The sequence below is a fragment of the Elephas maximus genome, chromosome 10, assembly GCF_024166365.1.
Source record: "Elephas maximus indicus isolate mEleMax1 chromosome 10, mEleMax1 primary haplotype, whole genome shotgun sequence".
Lineage (NCBI taxonomy): Eukaryota > Metazoa > Chordata > Mammalia > Proboscidea > Elephantidae > Elephas > Elephas maximus.
The window spans coordinates 94,020,342-94,041,133 of NC_064828.1; the positions used below are offsets into that span (position 1 = coordinate 94,020,342).

At 38.4% G+C, this 20,792-nt stretch overlaps 1 protein-coding gene across 10 annotated transcripts in view; it reads right to left on the bottom strand.

Moving 5' to 3' along the window:
* CEP128 (centrosomal protein 128) overlaps positions 1-20,792 on the bottom strand; it is a 523,299-nt gene that overhangs the window by 480,800 nt on the left and 21,707 nt on the right. For 9 of the 10 annotated variants that reach the window (XM_049899764.1, XM_049899760.1, XM_049899762.1 and 6 more), the window contains exons 2-3: positions 4,609-4,770; positions 1,502-1,588 (exon numbers count right to left, since the gene is read on the bottom strand). In XM_049899764.1, the coding sequence (XP_049755721.1) occupies positions 1,502-1,588; positions 4,609-4,755 (234 nt within the window). In that variant the 5' untranslated portion in view covers positions 4,756-4,770. Of the gene's footprint in view, positions 1-1,501; positions 1,590-4,608; positions 4,771-20,792 lie in introns of those variants that run through there. The other variant, XM_049899763.1, reaches the window with a different exon arrangement.

The window sequence follows — 20,792 nt, forward strand, 5'->3', positions numbered from 1 at the left end:
CGCCACAGTAGAGCACATTTCATGCTTCCGATGCTCATCCGTACAGAAGTTTCTCTAACACATAATTTCATTTTCTGAAATTTGCTCGCAAAAATAAGCATCTAATAGTTAACATGAAAAAGTAGGATTGTTCTCTGCTACCAGTTAACAAAAATGTTTTAATTTTTCACTAATTAGAAAGCAAAGAATTAACTCCTATTATTAAAAAGGTAATTAAACCTAAAACATTTCATGAGCTATCCAAATATGCAAAGTCTACATGTGGCTTCATCTGTCAAAAACATCATAAGTCATAAAAATCCTGTAAGTATAAAAATGCCCAAATTTATTTTCTAAATGAAAATAGTAGAAAACCTTATGAGAAAAGATATGTTCCCCTGTGGTAAAGCAATTAGCTTACAATTACAAATACTGATTACTATACTTTTGTACGAATAAAACAACTCACGAATTACAACTTGGGAGTTATATGACAATCCAGTACAGCATGGATAAGTATAAAAATAATCATTATAGCGTAAGTGTAATATTAATCTTCTTTTTAAAGGATAATATACGTATCATTGGGAACATGAAGGAATAAATTTAATTGGTTTTCCAAGAGTTTATAAAAGATGAGTTAACAAAATCTAAGAAAAAATAGAATTTGCAAAACATTAATAAAAAATATTAATTTTGTCCCAGAATTCTGGGGTATCTTTCCTTCTTATACTCGCATGTGAAGTGAATATAAGCTGGTACATTCTTTAAAGGGCAATTTTGAAATATATAGCAGATTTTCAAAATGCATACCCCTTAACTCAGCAGTTTTACTTCCAGGAATCCTATATAATCCCACAAAAATTTGCGTACAATACTGGTAGCTGCTGTATTGTTTATGATAGCAAAAAATAAAAAAAAAAAACCCAGTGGAAACACTCATAATATGGAATACTGTATAATTTTTCAAAAGAACGAGGAACAGCTACAAAAAGTCACATAGAAAGTGATATAAAATACATTATTCAACGAGGAAAGTTCCAAAACATTATTTTTATATGGTTCCTATGCTTACACATGCTTGAACATGCATAAAGGATGTTGGAAATACATGCATATGCTTATACATGCATAGAGGACGCTGGAAAGATATATAAGAAATTATCAAAATTGTTCCCTCTGTGGAGCAGAACTGAAAGAGACTCTGAGAGAGGAGTTCTATTTTTGGAACATGCACATGTATTATTACCTTATAATAAGCTACATTTAAAATTCTTAACTCCCCATGAGGAGTACTTTTGGCCCAAATTTAGCCCGTCTCAGTTTAATTCATACTCGGTATTCTTTCCCTATTGCTATAAAGCTTGTAAATTCAAAAGAATCCTATCTATTTTAAGCTAGTTGGCAGTTCATCTAACAAGCTAACTTAAATTTAAACTACAAAATAATAAAGCACTCTCCAAAGACTGCTCTTTCAGAAAGGTAGGTAAGAGAAAATGTAAACATATATAAATGTTCTTACTTGTTCTATAGCACCCGCCTGTTCATTACTATATTCTCGATAGTGTCCAAGCATCTGGTCCACTTGTCGCAGGTTCCGACTAGTGTCCTTAAGAAAGAAAATGGACTTTATTAATTGTTCCAAACATTTTTCTTCTTAATGGACCTTAATAGTATGTCAAACAGCTAAGTCAACAGTTTATAAAAGGTATAATTTATATCATAGTTAAGTTGGATATCAAGGTCCTTCATAAATATCAAATAAATCTTATCAACGCCACTGAAAATCTGAAATCCATCTCCTACTTACTTGTGTGAAATGTGAAGAACGTAATTTAAATCCTTATCCAAGGTTCCCTAATCAGTACACGACAAAATTATAAATTGAAAAGAATCCTCATTATAAATTTACGCACCTCAACAAATTTACACCCTCTTGACAGAGGAGGAATTCTGAAAGAGTAAATTAGTAAATTGTGTATAAGAAGTAAATTATTAGGATCGATATTATTTCAATTATTACTCCACTCCAGAATTTGATTAAAGTATCCTTTAACCTGTAGCTATCAATAATAAATTTAGTTGTAACTGAAACAAAAATGGTTTTGATTACATTTTGTTTATGCTAGGTTTACACTGAAAGATTAATGGAGACTTTTTTTTCCGAAAAAATATATACTTACTAATGTGACTCACTGATGGAAAAGTGCAAGGATCTATACCCTCAAAATCCATCATTATGTTGTTTAAATAAGTTTAAAAAAAAGAAAAAGCCTTCTGATTTTTTAAGTAGATTATGGCTTCTCCCTCAGAAATAAGCCTCTTCTTGTCTAAGCACACTAAGTGAAAGCAATTAAAAGTCAAAACCTATGTGTATCCTAGCTAAGACAAAAAAAAAAAAAGAGAAAAGCAAGGGATTAATGAGAAGAAAAAATCTTCTAATTTTTTTTTTTCTTAGTGTGACCCTGCCACCCTTTCCCTGACCTGTTTTCCCATGCCCTTCTATGTGAAGGCTATAATCTGCCATCATTCAAATGTCCAAATACTGTCAAAGGTTAGCCTCTAAATCAAAATGGCATTTCCATATTACTAATCCATAAATAATCTGCCTACCGAAACCATAAGCAACTTCTCTAAAGGCCCACTAGCTGCCTCTTCTTCACTAGGAGCTAAACTGTGGTAATTTCCTACTGGTTTCATTTCCATAATACTTTCTTTGAAAATATCACTTTCTCCCAAACACTCTCCACCTACCATATATTTTAAATATCTTTACTGACTGCGACAGGCAGGACACTGTCATTGCTAGCTGCCGTCCCATCAACTCTGACTCACAGCAACCTTATGTATAAAAGAACAAAACATTGCCAAGTCCTGTACCATCTTTATCATCACTGGTATGTTTGAGTCTATCGTAGGCAGAATAATGGCCCCAAAAGAGGTCCCTGTCTTAATCCCCAGAACCTATGAATATGTTACCTTACAAGGCAGAAAGGACTTTCTATAGGTCATTAAATTAAGGACCATGAAATGGGGAGATTATCCTGGCTTATCCAAGTGGCCCCAATGAAATCACAAACCCACTGCCGTCAAGTCAATTCCGGCTCATAGAGACCCTATAGGACAGAGTAGTGGATTCACACTACTAACCTTTTGGTTAGTAGCCATAGCTCTTAACCACTGCACTACCAGAGTCCTTAAAAGAGGAAGACAAAAGTGGAAGTCAGAGTGATGTGATGTGACAAGGACTCTACCCGCCTTTGCTGGCTTTGAAAATAAAGGAAGAGGGTCATGAGACAAAGAACGTGGACGGCCTCTAGAAACTGGAAAAAGCAGTGAGACCGATTTCCCTCTAGAGTCTCCAGAAAGAAATTCAGTCCCGCCAACACCTTGATTTTAGCCCAGTGAGACTGCTGTCAGACTTCTAACCCAAAGAACTGTAAGATAATAAATTTTTGTTGTTTTAAGATATTTAGTTTGTGGTAACTTGTTATGGTAACAATAGAAAATTAATGCACCAATAAAATCATGAAATTTTAGATCTTTAATGGTTTGTCTGCCACTTGATCCCCTGTATATCAAGTAATTCTTCAGCAACTGAATCTCTTTGAGTACGTAAGCCATCTTCAGGTATTTCCTACTATGAGAAAGTTAGAAATATATACATGACTTTCAAACTACTGAAATTAACCTAGAAATGCACCAAGTTCTTAAAATGTGTGGAATATGGTATTTCAAAATGAATATAATTTCCCTATACCTCTCTATACATCTTCAGTGCTGTTCATTTAAATACAGCAAGAAAATTTAAAGAACTTGCATAGATCATGAATGAACCTGAAATACATATCCCCCTGATTGTCTTAAACAGTTGTAAGCACTTTGTTCATGTATAATCACTTTTAAATTTTATTCTTACTTCACTTTGAGTTATAGCATAGTGATAAAAGATGCACAGAAGGAAATTAAAAAATAAAATTAGGGAAAAAAAAAATTAGAGGAACAAAGAAGTAGTGTCCCAGGTACCCAAAAGGAGCTATCGTGGTTTAACATTTAATTTAGTTCTGAGTTTTCTGACATCTAAGAGGGAAATATGCTGGTTTATATTGTTATTACCTTATTTAAAGAAAACTGTGAATATGTTACCTTACAAGGTAGAAGGAAGTTTGCAGATATGATTAAAGGAGATTGTCTTGGATTATCCTAGATTATTTAAACGGGCAATGTACTCACAGGTGTCCTTCGAAGTGGAAGAGAGATGCAGATGAAGTTAGAGTGATGTGATGTGAGAAGGATTCAATCCACCATTATTGCTTTAAAGATGGAGGAAGAAGACCACAAGACAAGGAATGTGGGTAGGCTGTAGAAGCCGAAAAAGGCAAGGGAACAGAATTTCCCCTAGAGCCTTCAGAAAAGAATGCAGCCTGACAGCACCTTAATTTTAGCCCAGTGAAACTTGTATTGGATTCCTGACCTACAGAACTGTAATATAATAAAACTGTGTTGCTTTAAACCACTAGATTTGTTGTAATTTGTCATGGCAGCAATAGAAAACTAATAAATTGTCTGATATTATTACTCAGATCAAACTATTTAAAATCCATTAAATTCAACCATTGTTGAACTAACCTGTAAAGTACTTGTTATAGTGTTGACCTTCTTGGTGACATCTACTGTAGGGTGATTTTGAGTTCCCCTGTGAGTTGACCTTGTGGCCCATCGACTCAACTGGTCTTGATGGCGGAAGCAGTCTGAATCACTGGAAGATTCTGCCATTGACGTACACAATTCCTTAAAAATAAATTCAAGTCAAGGTCAATTAAATAGTAAAAAATTAAAAATTTAGTAAGGAGCCTGGAAATAAGAGATTAGTTATTTACCTTTTGATCCTTTGGCATATTGTAAATTCTACACACACACACATATACATGTGTGTGTGTATATATATATATACATATAGCTTGAAAACACAACAAAAACAAGTCACTTTCCCATATAATTCTCCCTTCTTTGTTTTTTCTGCCTTGAAAGCAATTCCTCAGATATAATTTTAGTTGTTTGTAACTACAAATAATAATAATCCCTTAGCTTTCTTCAATGCTTCCAAATTCTAAGTGCCCTTTCACATATGATATCTCACTTAAGTCTCCCAACAACACTGTAAGGTAAATGGGACAGATATGTTATCTTTACAGTTGAGAAAAACAGATATTCCCTGAAGCTTGGACCTACAGGTCTCTTAGTTAATATTAGTCTGATGTCCATTCTAATATTACAGAACATACGTACCTTTCGACAAAAAATACAAAACACACACAGAGCAGCCTGAAATGAGAATTCCTATTCAGAATACAGTGAATACTCCCACAGACCTCAATTTAAAATACAGCAGAATTAATCAAGGCTGTACCAGAGGTACAAATTCTACTGGAAGGAATAAATGAGGAAATGGCATCTTCATCCTCACTACCAAAATAGAAAACAACATCCTGAGTATAATCTAATCAGTAAAAATTCTCTAAACATGCTTTCTTCCAATCTTCTTCTCAATTTTCTATTTAATACAGAAAAATATATTTCATCAAGAATCAAGACAACCTCAAAAGTTTCAGAAAACTTTTTATAAAAGTTGAAGAAACTAAACATATTTAGAACAAAGAAACATCAGAGAAAACTCAACTGATCAAAACTAAAAGTTTATTGAGTATTTCCATAATTTCTCATTTTCTGCTTAACAGAGGGTTAACCTGACTTTTAACACTAATTGTTATAATCTTCCTAAAATTTATAACGGTATTTTTTTTTTTCTGACTTAAGTACAGTGTGAAGAAACTTTTCCTTGATGACAGAGAATATTCTGGGCTTTTTGAATCTTTATTTCAAATGCATCTGGAAAGTACATGACTGTAGATCTAAGGAGGTGATAAAGTGGATTTGCTAAATGTGTATAGATCCTAGAACATTTAATGAAAGTGAGACAGGGTTAACTGTGCTGGTGGAACAAAAGAGCTGTTAAAAGATTACCATGTAGAAGTTGGGTAAACAGGAACCACACCCTGTCAACATGAGATAAGGCTGAAACAACCCATGAATTACTATCTCCTTCTTTTTTTTTTTTTTATTCTTAGTGTTTTTCTAGTCCCTTCCCCCTTTACAGGTTCCCGCATGCTCAGAAGAACAAAGTGTGACTGCTGTCTAACCTTCCTTAGCCCTCCAAAGATGAAGATGGTGATGTAGTGCCAAAGATCAGTACGCTTGCACTATATCCCATAATAAGTGATGCCAAGGGCTGCCGAGAGGACTTCATCTTGAATAACAGCAGGTTCCACCTCGGATTCCATATGCACGCGCAACTTATTTAACATGCACTGTCATTCTGAGAAGAACCTGCCCCTTGAAAGAAGCCCACTAAATATTCATTACTATATTGTCTCCACCGAACCCCTATAAGCCCTAGCCTTGCTTCCCTTTTCTAGTCAGCCTTTTGGAGAGGCTTAGTCACCCACTGACTCCTTTTGTTTGACTCAAGCAAAACAAAGCTTGCCGAAGATAGTTTGCCTTTTGCGTGCGTTCTTACTCGGGAAAAGACAAGGACTCTTTGTGTCAGATTGGCAATTGGTAACAACACAATCATTTTTCTTAAATATGGATCAAATAAAACTAAATAAGTAGGCAGGAAAGGACTGCTGCTGTGAACTTATGTTTTACAAACAAATAGAATCTGTCCTTGTCGTGTCAAAAAAAAAAAAAACCAATGGACATCTGACTTCTTCATACTAGCTGAGACAAGGCTAGACAACATCTTATCAAATACTCATGTCTCTCCCCTGTCCATGACTCTCAACTTCCTTCCTCACTTATCTTCTCTGATTCTTGCTTCCATTACTATGTCTAAAAGTACAAAGGTACTTATTGGTAGAAATGCAGAACTTTGGAACACTTGCCCCAGAAGGGCAGTTGCAGGAGTGAGGCCTGCAGGCTGAGAGGCCAAGGAACAAGGAAGCAGAAGCTGAAGAGACAATGAACACAAGAAGCAGAGCTACCTCAGGGGTTTCAAAGGGCAGAGCCATGGCCTCTGGAGTTTCTAAGGGTGGAGTTGCCACTCAGATGGACTAGAAGAATGGTGCACCTAACACCCAGGGAACAGAGTTGCCCTCCCAGTGGGCCTAGAAGGTAGAGCTGAAGCCCAGGGCCAAGGGGCCTCCACTCAGAATCCAGACTGTGCGGTCAATACCTAGAGTCTGAAGGGCAGGGCTATTGTGTAAATGATCTCAGAGAACAAAGGATTATTTTCAAAGCCTTGAGGGCTAATGTAATGTGTTCGGCTGACTGGCTTGGTGCCTGTAATGCCTTCTTTCCCTCCAATTTCTCCCATTTGTTATGGAAATGTCTAGCTTGTGCCTGCCTGTTCCACCACTGTACTTTGGAAGCAGATAATTTATATTCTAGATTTCACAGATGAAGAAGAATTTTTGGATTTTGGACTTGGAGCTGATTTAAGACTTTTGTTATAATGGGGTCAATGTGTTTTACATGTGTCAAGGACATGAATTTGGGGGGGCCAAAGGGTGGAATGTCATGGATTGAATTATGCCCCCCAAAAATATATGTCAACTTGGTTAGGCCACGATTCCCAGTATTTGCATACTTGTCCTCCATTTTATGACTGTAATTTTATGTTAAAGAGAATTAGGGTGAGATTGTAATACCTTTCCTAAGGTCACATCCCTGATCCAAAGTAAAGGCAGTTTCCCTGGAGTGTGGCCTGTGCCACCTTTTTTCTTACAAGAGATAAAAGGAAAGGGAAACAAGCAGAGTGTGGGGATCTCATACTACCAAGAAAGCAGCACCAGGAGCAGAGCGGGTCCTTTGGGCCTGGGGTTCCTGTGCAGAGAAGCTCCTAGTCCAGGGGAAGATTGATGGCAAGGACCTTCCTCCAGAGACGACAGAGGGAGAAAGCCTTCCCCTGGAACTGATGCCCTGAATTTGGACTTCTAACCTAACAGACTGTGAGAAAATAAATTTCTCTTTGTTAAAGCCATCCACTTGTAGTATTTCTGTTATAGTAGCACTAAATGACTAAGACATTGACTATGCAAAGGCATTCAACTGTGTGTATCATAACAAATTATGGATAACATTGCAAAGAATGGGGACTCCAGAACACTTAGTTGTCCTCAGGAGGAACCTATACTTAGACCAAGTGGCCGTTGGAACAGAACAAGGGGACACTGTGTGGTTTAAAATCAGGAAAGGTATGTGTCAGGGTTATATCCTTTCACCATACTTATTCCATCCCTTTGCAGAGCAAATAATCTGAGAAGCTGGATGATATGAAGAAGAACAGGGTATCAGGACTGGCGGAAGATTCACGAACAACCTGCTATATGCACGTTATACGATATTGCTTGCTGCAAAACGAAGGGGACTTGAAGAACTTACTGATAAAGATCAAAGACTACAGCCTTCAGTATGGATTACATCCCAACATAAAGAAAACAAAAATCCTCACAACTGGACCAGTGAGCCCTGATGCAGTGGTTAAAGCAATCAACTGCAAACCACAAGATCAGCGATTGAAAACCACCAGCAGCTCCACAGAAGAAAGACATGGCAGTCTGCTTCTGTAGAGATTTACAGCCTTGGAAACCCAATAGGATCACTATGAGTCGGAAATGACTTGATGGCACTAGGTTTGGGTTTGAGCCAATAAGCAACCTGATGATAAATGGAGAAAAGATTGAAGTTGTCAAGGATTTCATTTTACTTGGATTCACAATCAACACCCAGGGAAGCGGCAGTCAAGAAATCAAACAACATATTGCATTAGGCATATATGCTGCAAAAGACCCCTTTTTAAAGTATTAAAAAGCAAAGATGTCACTCTGAGGACTAAGGTGCACCTGACCCAAGCCACAGTATTTTCAACTGCCTCATATGCATGCAAAAGCTGGACAATGAACAAGTAAGACCAAAGAAGAATTGATGCATTTGAATTATCGTGCTGGCTAAGAACACTGAACATACCATGGACTGCCAGAAGAACTAATAACTGTCTTCGAAGAAATACCAGGGTGCTTCTTGGAAGTGAATATGGCGACACTTCATCTCACATATTTTGGACATGTTATCAGAGGGACCAGTTCCTGGAGAAGAATATCATGCTTGGTAAGGCAGAGGGTCAGCTAAAAAGAGGAAGACCCTCAACTGACAGAACGGCTGCAACAACGGGCTCAAACATAGCAACAATTGAGAGATTGGTGCAGGACCTGGCTTTTTTTTTTGTGCTGTTCTACACAGGGTCACTACGAATCAGAAGCAACTCAATGGCACCTAACAACAACATTTCTTCTATCTCTTCTATAACTGAAAAAGTAATTACGCCTTGCATCTATCTCTTTCATAGCAAAATCCTATAGCTAAAAGCATGATAATTATCATTTTAACAAGTTATATTTCCAGAAACTAAATTGAATTCAAGAAATCATGAGGCAAAATAAAAAGATGATATTGAAAAAGTCAAGGTGTTTATTATAACAGTTGTTGGTGAGAACAAAGAACAATATAACCATCCTTAGAACAACCTGATTTTCTAAGAGCACCAAATATTTTATAATAATTGTTTATATGCAGATAACTTAAATGGATATAAGTTGTGTGTCAGGCACCTCCAACCAGCAGGCAGTTTGAGTTTTAACTTGAATAAAAATAGTAATTCATGAAAATGTTGAGTTGTTTTTAATAATATGGGAAAGTGTTTCAAATATAGAATAGTACGGAGGCTAATAGGCATGTATTACTACCTCGAACTAATAAATATTATCATTCTGATGTGTGCTTCTAATATTTTTTAATAAAAGATTTAAAACATTATAAAGTCTTAGTACTTCCCTACCCTGTACCATTACTGCCCTAGCTCCCCAGGATAACCACTAGCATGATTCTTGGGTAACCTTCCAGTTCAGCTTTTAACACTTTTACCATGGGCACATGTACCTGACAGTTTTTTGTTTTTTTAATGGAACACATTATTATCAAGTGTTCCTTATTAGTCAGTGAAGATATGGGGTATCTGAATCTAATGGTAAAATAGAAAACCTTAACAGCATTAAATAAAAGAAAAACATTATGTTCAATTGTCACATAATACAGGAAAAAAATTGACTTACCTCTACTAAGGATTATATACTTTTAATAAAATAGAATCACACTTTCCACCATGAGTGTCACTAGTCCCCACACACAAAGTCGTGGCTATTAATTTCAATTACTTTGAGCAATAAAAGATGCTCAAACTCCTGCATCTGACAGAACTCCTGCAGAGATATCAACACTTAAGGTGAGATATATCTGAGAATTTAGCCTGGCTTTTTGTTCATTCGTTTTAAGCATATGAAATACTAAGCAACTACTACAAACTTTAATTACGTATGTTTCATAAATACTGTACTAACAAAAATTAATCTAATTACAGTAAAAAGTAGAAATTAATTATTTTCATTGGTGATAAAATCATGGGCACTTTATTCAATTATTACTGTACCTGATTCACACAGCTAGCTGAGGGAACCACCTAAACCTGAGTGCCACAATGCAGAAGGCAGCTGTGGTGGCAGAGGTCCTCCCTCACCAAAAGATGCCAGTCTATCATCAGCCAACACTACAGCTCCCCAGACAGAATTGACGAGGAAGAGAGAAATGAATAAGAGTAGAGCTGCCACTGACATCAACAAAAAGCTCATACCACATAACCAGCATCTAGGGTAGGATGTATGGAGAGCCATAAAAATAGTTCCTGAGAGCCCCTCAATATAACTGACTCAAGAAGAAATGCAGAAAGCACTCCCAGTAACCCAGTGCCGTCAAGTCGATTCCGACTCATAAGTGCTAAGTGCCAATTATACACTCTTCAATCACCATTAAGAATGTATTATACAATTAAAAAATTAATTTAAAAAACAAAGTATTATTTATCCTAGTATTATTGACATTTCTAAAAATAGTGTGGTGTCGTCATCTGACCTCCTCTAACTTTCCAGAAGGGGGAAGGAGAATCAAGATCAACAACCCAAGGCCAATTCCTACGAGGTGGAGGTAAGACATACCTCCTCTTCCTGCCATCTTTACTGATTCTGACACCAACTGTCCCTCCCATGGCATTCTCTGTTTCTCTGCTGGGTCTGATAATTCACTGAATGGACGCACGGAACTCACAGATAAAACTCAAGATCATGGGGTTTATTAGGGAAGTAACAGGTTGCAACTCAGGCTCAGGAACACTCAGGATACAGCTCTTCCATCAAGACAGCCTCTTCCCAGGTGTTTTGCAGGCGCACCTCTCTCTGGCCCTTCAGCCTCTATCCTGCTCAGGCAAGTATTACAAAGCTCTTTTAGCTCTGCTAATAAAAGCCCAGAGGCACCATATTCCACCAGCAAGTCTCCCTCCCAAAAGCACGCAGCTTTGTCACTCTGTGGGCTGGGAAGCCCACGGTACCATCCCCTGCCAGTCTCTCCTGCTGCTGTTTCTCTGCCACCACTTCTTGCTATCTTCAGGGTTACAGCTTTCTCTATCTCCTGGTTCCAGGAACTTCTTAGGACAGGGATCCTGGGTCCAAAGGAAACGCTCTGCTCCTGGCTGTTCTTCCTTGGTGGTGGTGGGATCTTCTCTTTGCCCTGGAATTGGCTCTCTTTTTAAGCCTAGCGGGATGGCAAAACTGACCAATCCCCATGGTGGGCCACAATTACCCTATCTGCATAGTCCTACCAAATCACTTCGGTAGGAGTTACAAGACCATGGCAAAAGAGGCCACACAAAAGCAATCTATCACACCACAACATTAACGATTGATGAAATTAATGAAAAATGACCAGGTCTCTAAAAATTTTCTCCCCAGTGAACCTGTACCTAAAATACTGATTTATTGCCTGCTGATAAAAGCATACTAACAGTGGTCACATAGGAAGAAAAAAAAGTACATGGTCATGACAAGTATTCTACCCAATAATCTAAGAAATGTAAATGAAACAATGAGACATCTTTCTAGACTGTCAAATGGTTTCCTTTTAAATAATAACATCTAAGATCAGCAAGGTTGTACAGAAAACAGCACTCCTATACTCTGCTAATGGGAACGTATAAATTGACACAACTTGTCTAGATGTCAGCAGGTAACATGTATTAACAGCAGTTTGTACCTTTGACCTGTGGAGCCCTGGTGGCACAGTGGTTAAGAGTTATAGCTGCTACCCAAAAAGGTTGGCAATTCAGATCCACCAGCCATTCCTTGGAAATCCTATGGGACAGTTCTACCCTGTCCTATAGGGTCACTATGAGCCAGAATAGACTCAACAGCAATCGAGGCAAGATTAGAGGCTGCTATGTTAATCAAGCAGGACTCAATCTACAGGATTAGGCTGTATCTTGAGTCAATTTCTTTTGAGATATAAAAAAGAGAAACGAGCAGAGAGACAGAGGACCTCATACCATCAAGAAAGTAGTGCCAGGAGCAGAGCACTTCCTTTGGACCTGGGATCCCTGCACTGAGAAGCTCCTAGACCAGGGGAAGATTGAAGACAAGGACTTTCCTACAGAGCCTACAGAGCCTAGAGAGAGAGAAACCTTTCCCCTGAAGCTGGCACCCTGAATTCAGACTTCTACACTATTAGACTGTGATAGAATAAATTTCTGTTTCTGAAAGCCATTCACTTGTGGTATTTGTGTTAAAGCAGCACTAGATAACTAAGACACTAAGTAAATTTTACACTCAGAATTCTTTTTTTCTTGGTAGCTGTTTTCTTTTCCTCCCTTGAAACTTCATTACCATACTTCCTTGTTCCCTGACATCTATTTGTTGTTGTTGTTGTTGCCATTGTCGCTAGGTGCCCGTGAGTTGGTTCTGATTCATGGTAACACTATACACAACAGAACAAAACTCTGTCCAGTCCTACACAATTGTTGTTATGTTTGAGCCCATTATTGTAGGCACTATGTCAACCCACCTAGTCTTCCTCTTTTTCAGACCTTTGGTTACCTTACCAAGCATGATGGCCTTCTCCAGGGACTGGTTCTTCCTAATAACACACCCCAAGTACGTGAGACAAAGTCTCGCCATCCTCACTTCCGAGGAGCACTCTGGCTGTATTTCTTCCAAGACAGGCTTATTAGTTCTTCTGGCAGTCCATGATATAGTCAATATTCTTCACCAATACCATAATTCCAAGGCAACAATTCTTCTTCAGTCTTCCTTATTTGTTGTCCAGCTTTTGCATGTATATGAAAAATTGAAAATATCATGGCTTGGGTCAGGCCACCTCTGTGCTCAAAGTAGCATCATTGCTTTTCAACACTTTCAAGAGGTCTTCTGCAGCAGATCTGCCCAACGCAATACATCATTTGATTTCTTCACTGCTGCTTTAATGGGTGTTGATCATGGATCCAAGAAAAATGAAATCCTTGATAACTTCAATATTATCTCCATTTATTGTTATGATGCTTATTTGTCCAAGTGTGATGGTTACGGTTCCTTTATGTTGAGTTGTAAACCATACTGAAAGCTGTAGTTTTTGATCTTCATCAGTAAGTTCTTTAAGTCCTCTTCACTTTCAGCAAGCAAGGTTGCATTATCTGTATATCCCATCTGACATCAGCACTGATAACTCTCCTTCCATGCCCTCTTCTGAATCTTGCTTGCATTTCTGGAAGTTCCCTGTCAATGTACTACTGAAACCATTTTTGAATTATCTTCAGCATAATTTTACTTGCATGTGACATTAATGACATTGTTTGATAATTTCCACATCCTATTGGATCACCTTTCTTTGAAATGGGCACAAATATGGATCTCGTCCAGTCAGTTGGCCAGGTAGATGTCTTCCAAATTTCTTGGCACAGACAAGTGAGCACTTCCAGTGATGCGTCCCATTGTGAAAACATCTCAACTGGTATTCGGTCAATTCCTGAAGCCTTGTTTTGCACTAACACCTTCAGGGCAGCTTGGACTTCTTTCTTCAATGCCATCGGTTCTTGATCACATGCTACCTCCTGAAATGGTTGAACATCAACCAGTTCTGTTTGCTACAGTGGCTTTGTGTATTCCTTCCATCTTCTTTTGATGCTTCCTGTGTCATTCAGTATTTTGCCCATACCCAACCCAGTGCCGTCGAGTCGATTCCGACTCATAGCAACCCTATAGGACAGAGTAGAACTGCCCCATAGTTTCCAAAGAGCGCCTGGTGGATTTGAACTGCCGACCCTTTGGTTAGCAGCCGTAGCTCTTAACCACTACACCACCAGGGTTTCCCTTAGAACCCTTCAAAATTGCAATTAGAGGCTTGAATTTTTCTTCAGTTCTTTCAGCTTAGGAAACGTTGAGCATGGTTCTTTCCTTTTAGTTTTCTAACTCCAGATCTTTACATTATAATATTTACTTTGTATTCTCCAGCCTCCCTTTGAAATCTACTGTTCAGCTCTTTTACCTTATCTCTCCCATTCACTTTATCTACTCTAGGTTCGAGAGCAAGTTTCAGAATTTAGGATATACTCAAAGTTGTATTTTGGCTCTCATGACTTAATTTAATTTTCTTCAGCTTCAACTTGTAATTGTATAGGAGCATTTTATGGTCTGTTCTGCATTCGGCCCCTGGCCTTGTTCGGACAAACGATATCAAGCCTTTCTATCAGCTCTGTCATGGATTGAATTATGTCCCCCAAAAAGTGTGTGTATCACTTGGGCTGGACCATGATTCCCAGTATTGTGATTTTCCTACAAGTTGTAAATCCTGCCTCCATGATATTAATGAGGAAAGCTGGGCGGCAGTTGTGTTAGTGAGGCAGGACTCTACCTACAGGATTGGATTGTGTCTTCAGGCAATCTCTTGAGATCTAAAAGGTAGAAGCAAACAGAGAGACGGGGGACTTCATACCACCAAGAAAGCAGTACCAAGAGCAGAGCATGTCCTTTGGACCAGGGTTCCTGCACCTGAGAAACTCCTCGACCATAGGAAGATTGAGGACAAGGACCTTCTTCCAGAGCCGACAGAGAAAGAAACCCTTCTCCTGGAGCTGACGCCTTGAATTTGAACTTTCAGCCTATTTTATTGCGAGGAACTAAATTTTTCTTTGTTAAAGCCATCCACTTATGGTATTTCTGTTATGGCGGCACTAGATGTCTATGACAGGCTCTTTCCACAGATGTAATCGATTTGATTCCTGTGTTTTCCATCCGGGGGGCCCACGAACTTAGCTGCTGTTTATGTTGCTGAAAAAGGTATTTGCAACAAAGAAGTCATTAGTCTTGCAAAATTCGATCATGGGATCTCTGGTGTTGTTTCTGTTACCAAGGTCGTATTTTCCAACTACAGATCCTTCTTCTTTGTTTCTAACTTTTGCATTCCAATCACCAGTAATTATCAAGGCATCTTGACTGTATGTTTGATCAATTTCAGACTATAGAAGTTGGTAAAAATCTTCAATTCCCTTATCTTTAGTATTAGTGGTTGGTGCATTAATTTGAATAATAGTCTTATTAACTGGTCTTAATAGACATATGGATATTATCCTATCACTGACTGTGCTGTACTTCAGGATAGATTTTGAAATGTTCTTTTTGACAAGGAGTACAACGCCATTCCTCCTCAATTGGTCATTCCCAGCATAGCAGGCCATATGATTGTCTGATTCAAAATGGCCAATACCAGTTCATTTCAGCTCACTGATGCCTAGGATATCTATGTTTATGTGTTCCACTTCATTTTTGACAACTTCCAATTTTCCTAGTTTCATACTTTGTACATTATGACTATTAATAGATGTTTACAACCGTTTATTCTCATTTTGAGTCACGCCACAACAGCAAATGAAGGTCTTGAAAGCTTTACTCCATACATGTCATTAAGGTCGACTCTAAGGAAGCAGGTGTTCCCCAGTTGTATTTTGAATGTCTTCCACTGTGAGTCGGATTCGACTCGATGGCACTGGGTTTGGTTCTTTCGGGTTTCCAACTTGAGGGGCCCATCTTCTGGGACTATCAGACAGTGTTCCGCTGCTCTTCATTAGGCTTTCCCTGGCCAATTTTCTCAGAAGTAGACTGCCAGGTCCTTCTTCCTAGTCTGTGTTAGTCTGGACGCTCCGCTGAAATCTGTCTACCATGGGTGGCTCTCCAGGTACTTGACACACCGGTAGCATACCTTTCAGTATCACAGCAATACACAAGCCTCGTCAGGAAAAACTGATGAGCGGATGAGCTGATATTTGTCACCTCTGAGCTACAGAGATAGGATTGCAATATCGACCTCTATTGTTTCATGCTGAAAAGCGCTGGCTCACCAGAGGAACCATTTATCATGAGTTTCAGAGCTAAAGGAAGAATTTTTAAAAATCGTGAATGATTCTCTTTGCAAATTTACTGAAAGACAATTGTTAGAGTCAAAAATTAACCTCTTAAATATTTTAAACACTAAATGAACTTAAAAATTTAAGGACTATGCAAAAAAAAAATGGGTACTGACATAGCTTATGCAATCAAAGCAAAAAATTCTACTTCGGAAAACAAATTCAAAATGGTTCACATACGATATTTAATCACTATTATAATCTGAATCCCCAAAAAAGAATTCTTAAGACTAGTAGAAAAACATCTATACATACTCAAGGAAAATTTTCATCATTATTTTTTTTATGCTATTAAAATTTTTTAATAACTTTTTTTTTAATTTTTATTGAGCTTCAAGTGAATGTTTACAAATCAAGTCAGTCTGTCCCATATAAGTTTATATACACCTTACTCCATACTCCCACTTGCTCTCTCCCTAATGAGTCACCCCTTCCAGTCTCTCCTTTCGTGACAATTTTGCCAGCTTCCAACCCTCTCTACCCTCCCATCCCCCCTCCAGACAGGAGATGCCAACACAGTCTCAAGTGTCCACCTGATACAAGTAGCTCACTCTTCATCAGCATCTCTCTCCTACCCCCTGTCCAGTCCCTTCCATGTCTGATGAGTTGTCTTCGGGAATGGTTCCTGTCCCAGGCCAACAGAAGGTTTGGGGACCATGACCGCCGGGATTCCTCTAGTCTCAGTCAGACCATTAAGTATGGTCTTTTTGTGAGAATTTGGGGTCTGCATCCCACTGATCTCCTGCTCCCTCAGGGGTTCTCTGCATTATTTTTAAAGATTTAAAAGAAAAAAAGTTCAATTGAATTAGAAATTCCTTCTGATTATCATGAAATTTCAACATGACATTTCCTGATGAAAGAAAGGGAATAGCTGCTAAATTTGAAAACCGATTGTACTCTTGAAGAACAATTTAGAGAATCTAAATTACCTAAATTCTAGTTAAAGGTGAGAAAGGAGCTTGCTTCAATCAGAGAAAAAAGCAATAAATACTTTTCTGCAGTTTACTACCACCTACTAGTGCACCAAAATTTATCTTGATGAAAAAGCAACAATGTTTGTGCTGTCTGCTTTTCAGACCTGGAGCCTTCTCCAAGACTCTAGAGAGAACTAACATGGGTGACCTTGGGTGAAAGCCCCTAGAGTTTTAGAGAAAACTGGGTCTGAAAAGCAAATGGCACAACCCCTAGAATTGCTTATTTAGCTGCTCCCAACACATCAGTATTTAAAGGCATAAATATTGTTGCTTCTGCCTTAATGAATATTCTAAAGAAGACATATAGCCACCAGAGCAAGTAATGAACCCTCATCAATTTGCTCTCACTGCGGATCTATTCAGCTAAAACAAATGCCCATATGCAAAGCTGAATATAGTGACCACAGAGAGTAAAACTGCATTCACACCCTGTAATAAGAAGACTGGCACTAAGTCTTTACAAACTCAAGTCCACCTCTTGTTATTTGACCTAAATAATTAGATTGTCTTCATTCTAATGATGCATATTCGTATGTATGAGAGCTGTAATTTATTGATTCTCAAATCTCTTTTCCTCAGAAGCCAGTGTAAAATAATTAGGATTTGCAAGCTGTTCTATAAATGATAAGAACCTAGCATGGAGTGATATTTCACAAAGGCTTAGTAGTACATGTTAAGTAGGTGATTGCTTCTGTGGCCTCCAAGTGCTTCAGCCCTCCCTGTCTGAGGTAACCATCCCCAAAGGACATGTTCAAGGAAATGATGTTAATACTTAGGGGGGTGGGAGGAGGTGGGGAGTATATTTTGAGCTTCATCACTACCCAAAACCCACTGCCATCAATTCCAACTCATAGCGGCCCTACAGGACAGAGTAGAACTGCCCCACAGGGTTTCCAAGGCTATAATCTTTACGGAAGCAGACTGCTACATCTTTCTCCCTCAGAGCGGCTGCTGGTTTCTAACTACAGACCTTTTAGCTAGAAGCCGAGCACTTAACCACTGTGCCACAACTACCCAACTTCAAATTTTAGAATGTATTTCTCATTGTTTCAATAACTGTGAGGCTTGAGAGCTATGCTGCACCCTTCAAGTAAAAGGTTAGCAAGCCAGCAGTGTTATCATATACAAAAAATTATCAATTTTATCTTTCTTCTTTACATCACTACTCCTCCGTACCTTTATCTCCTCAAACCCTTTTGGCAAATTCATATAAGATAAAAATCAGCTGTCCAGTTCATCAGCCAGTTCTTTGTTAAGTCAGTAGACAATGTAACATATATAAAACAGAATCAAAGAGATACTTAGAATTGATTGATTCATTCAATAGTTACTAAACTATCATTATATCAGAAACTAAAAAGTAAATAAATAAGGCACAGCCCTTGATGGGAGAAAAAGGCTTATAAATGTATTAGTTATAATACAGTGAGCAAAGTAATATGACAAAATACCAAAGGCGGTCAGGATCCTTCCACTTATCCTGAAGGATAAGTAGAAGTTTGACAAATGGATGAGACAAAGAAATAGAAACCAGTTTGAAGCCTCTGAGGACCTAAAGATAGCCCAAATAGGCAGAGTTCCTGCATCCTTCCACCAGCACAGTGCTGCCTTCATCTCATTTCTACGCTTCAGTTTCATACAGTACAGATTGTTTTTTAAAAGGATGCTGTTGTCCTCAAAGGAACAGAAAAATACTATAACTAAAGGGAAAAAACGAAGTCTTATATGGGGATTGACATGGTAATAACCACATCAATAGGGAGATTAAGTGGGAGGCTATTAAAAGGTAATGAATGATGAGGGAATGAATGAGACTACCAAGGAAAAACAGCATGGTGAGAAAAGAAGTAGGGTAAGAGGAGAACTCTGAAGAACTCCAACATAAAAAAGGCAGACAAAAGAAACTGGCCAATAAGACTGAGAAGAAACAAGAGATGTAGGGGGAAAACTAGGGGAAACGGTAAAACAAAAGCTATGGAAAAGAGGGTTTCAAGAAAATGAGGAAAGAACTGTTACAAATTATGTCAGTTATCAATCTACTGCCCTTCAGCTCCAAATCACCCTTCATTGCCTACTCAGTAAAAATAGAGATGGACCTTTCAAATATTTCTCCTTCGCAGCTGACACAACAATAAGCTTTATCAGTAGAGGGCTCTGGAAAAAAAAAAGAAAACTACAGAAGGAAGGGGCTTTTCTTCCCAGCTCCAGTGTTTTCCATTTACTGCATTTACATTTTAGCATCTTGTGTGGTGGACATCCAGAGGCAGGTTCCTCATGAGCACTGCAATTTCCATTCTTTGTAGTGCTATCCATAATTTGTTAGGATCTACATAGTCGAATGCCTTAGCATCGTCACTAAAGCACAGATAAACACCTTCTGGTATCCTCTGCTTTCAGCCAAGATCCATCTGACAGGAGCAAATGATATCACTTGTTCTACATCCTCTTCTGAATTCAGCTTAAATTTCTGGTAGTTCCCTGTCTATGTACTGCTGCACCAGGTTTTGAATGATCTTCAGCAAAATTTTACTTGCGTGTGATATTAATGATATTGTTCAATAATTTCCACATTCTGTGGTATCACCCTTCTTTGAAGTGGGCACAAATATGGATCTCTTCCAGTCAGTTGGCCAGGCAGCTGTCTTCCAAATTTCTTGGCATAGACGAGTGAGCACCTCCAGCACTGCATCCGTTTGTTAAAACATCTCAATTGGTATTCCACAAATTTCTGAAGCCTTGTTTTTTCACCAATGCCTTCACTGCAGCTTGGAATTCTTCCTTCAGTACCATCAGTTCTTGATCGTATGCTACCTCCTGAAATGGCTGAACATCGACTGATTCATTTTTGTACAGTGACTCTGTGTACTCCGTCTTCTTTTGATGTTTCCTGTGTCATTCAATATTTTGCCCATAAACAACAAACCAAAAACTAAACCCTTTGCTGTCAAGTCAATTCCAACTCACAGCAACCCTACAGGACAGAGTAGAACTGCCCCATGTGGTTTCCAAGGAGCACCTGGTGGATTTGAACTGCCAACCTTTTGGTGAGCAGCTGTAACTCTTAACCACTATGCCATCAGGGTTTCCGATTTTGCCCACAGAACCTTCAAAACTGCAACTACAGGCTTTAATTTTTTCTTCAGTTCTTTCTGCTTTAAAAATGACAAGTGTGTTCCCTTCTGGTTTTCTAACTCCAGGTCTTTACACATTTCATAATACTTTACTTTGTCTTCTCCAGCCGCCCTTTGAAATCTTCTGTTTAGCTCTTTTACTTCATCATTTCTTCCACTCACTTTAGCTACTCTATGTTCAAGAGCAAGTTTCAGAGTCTCTTCTGACATCCATTTTGGTCTTTCTTTCCTGTCTTTTTAATGACTTTTTGCTTTCTTCATGTATGATGTCCTTGATGTCACAATTTGTCTGGTCTTCAGTCATTAGTGTTCAATGCA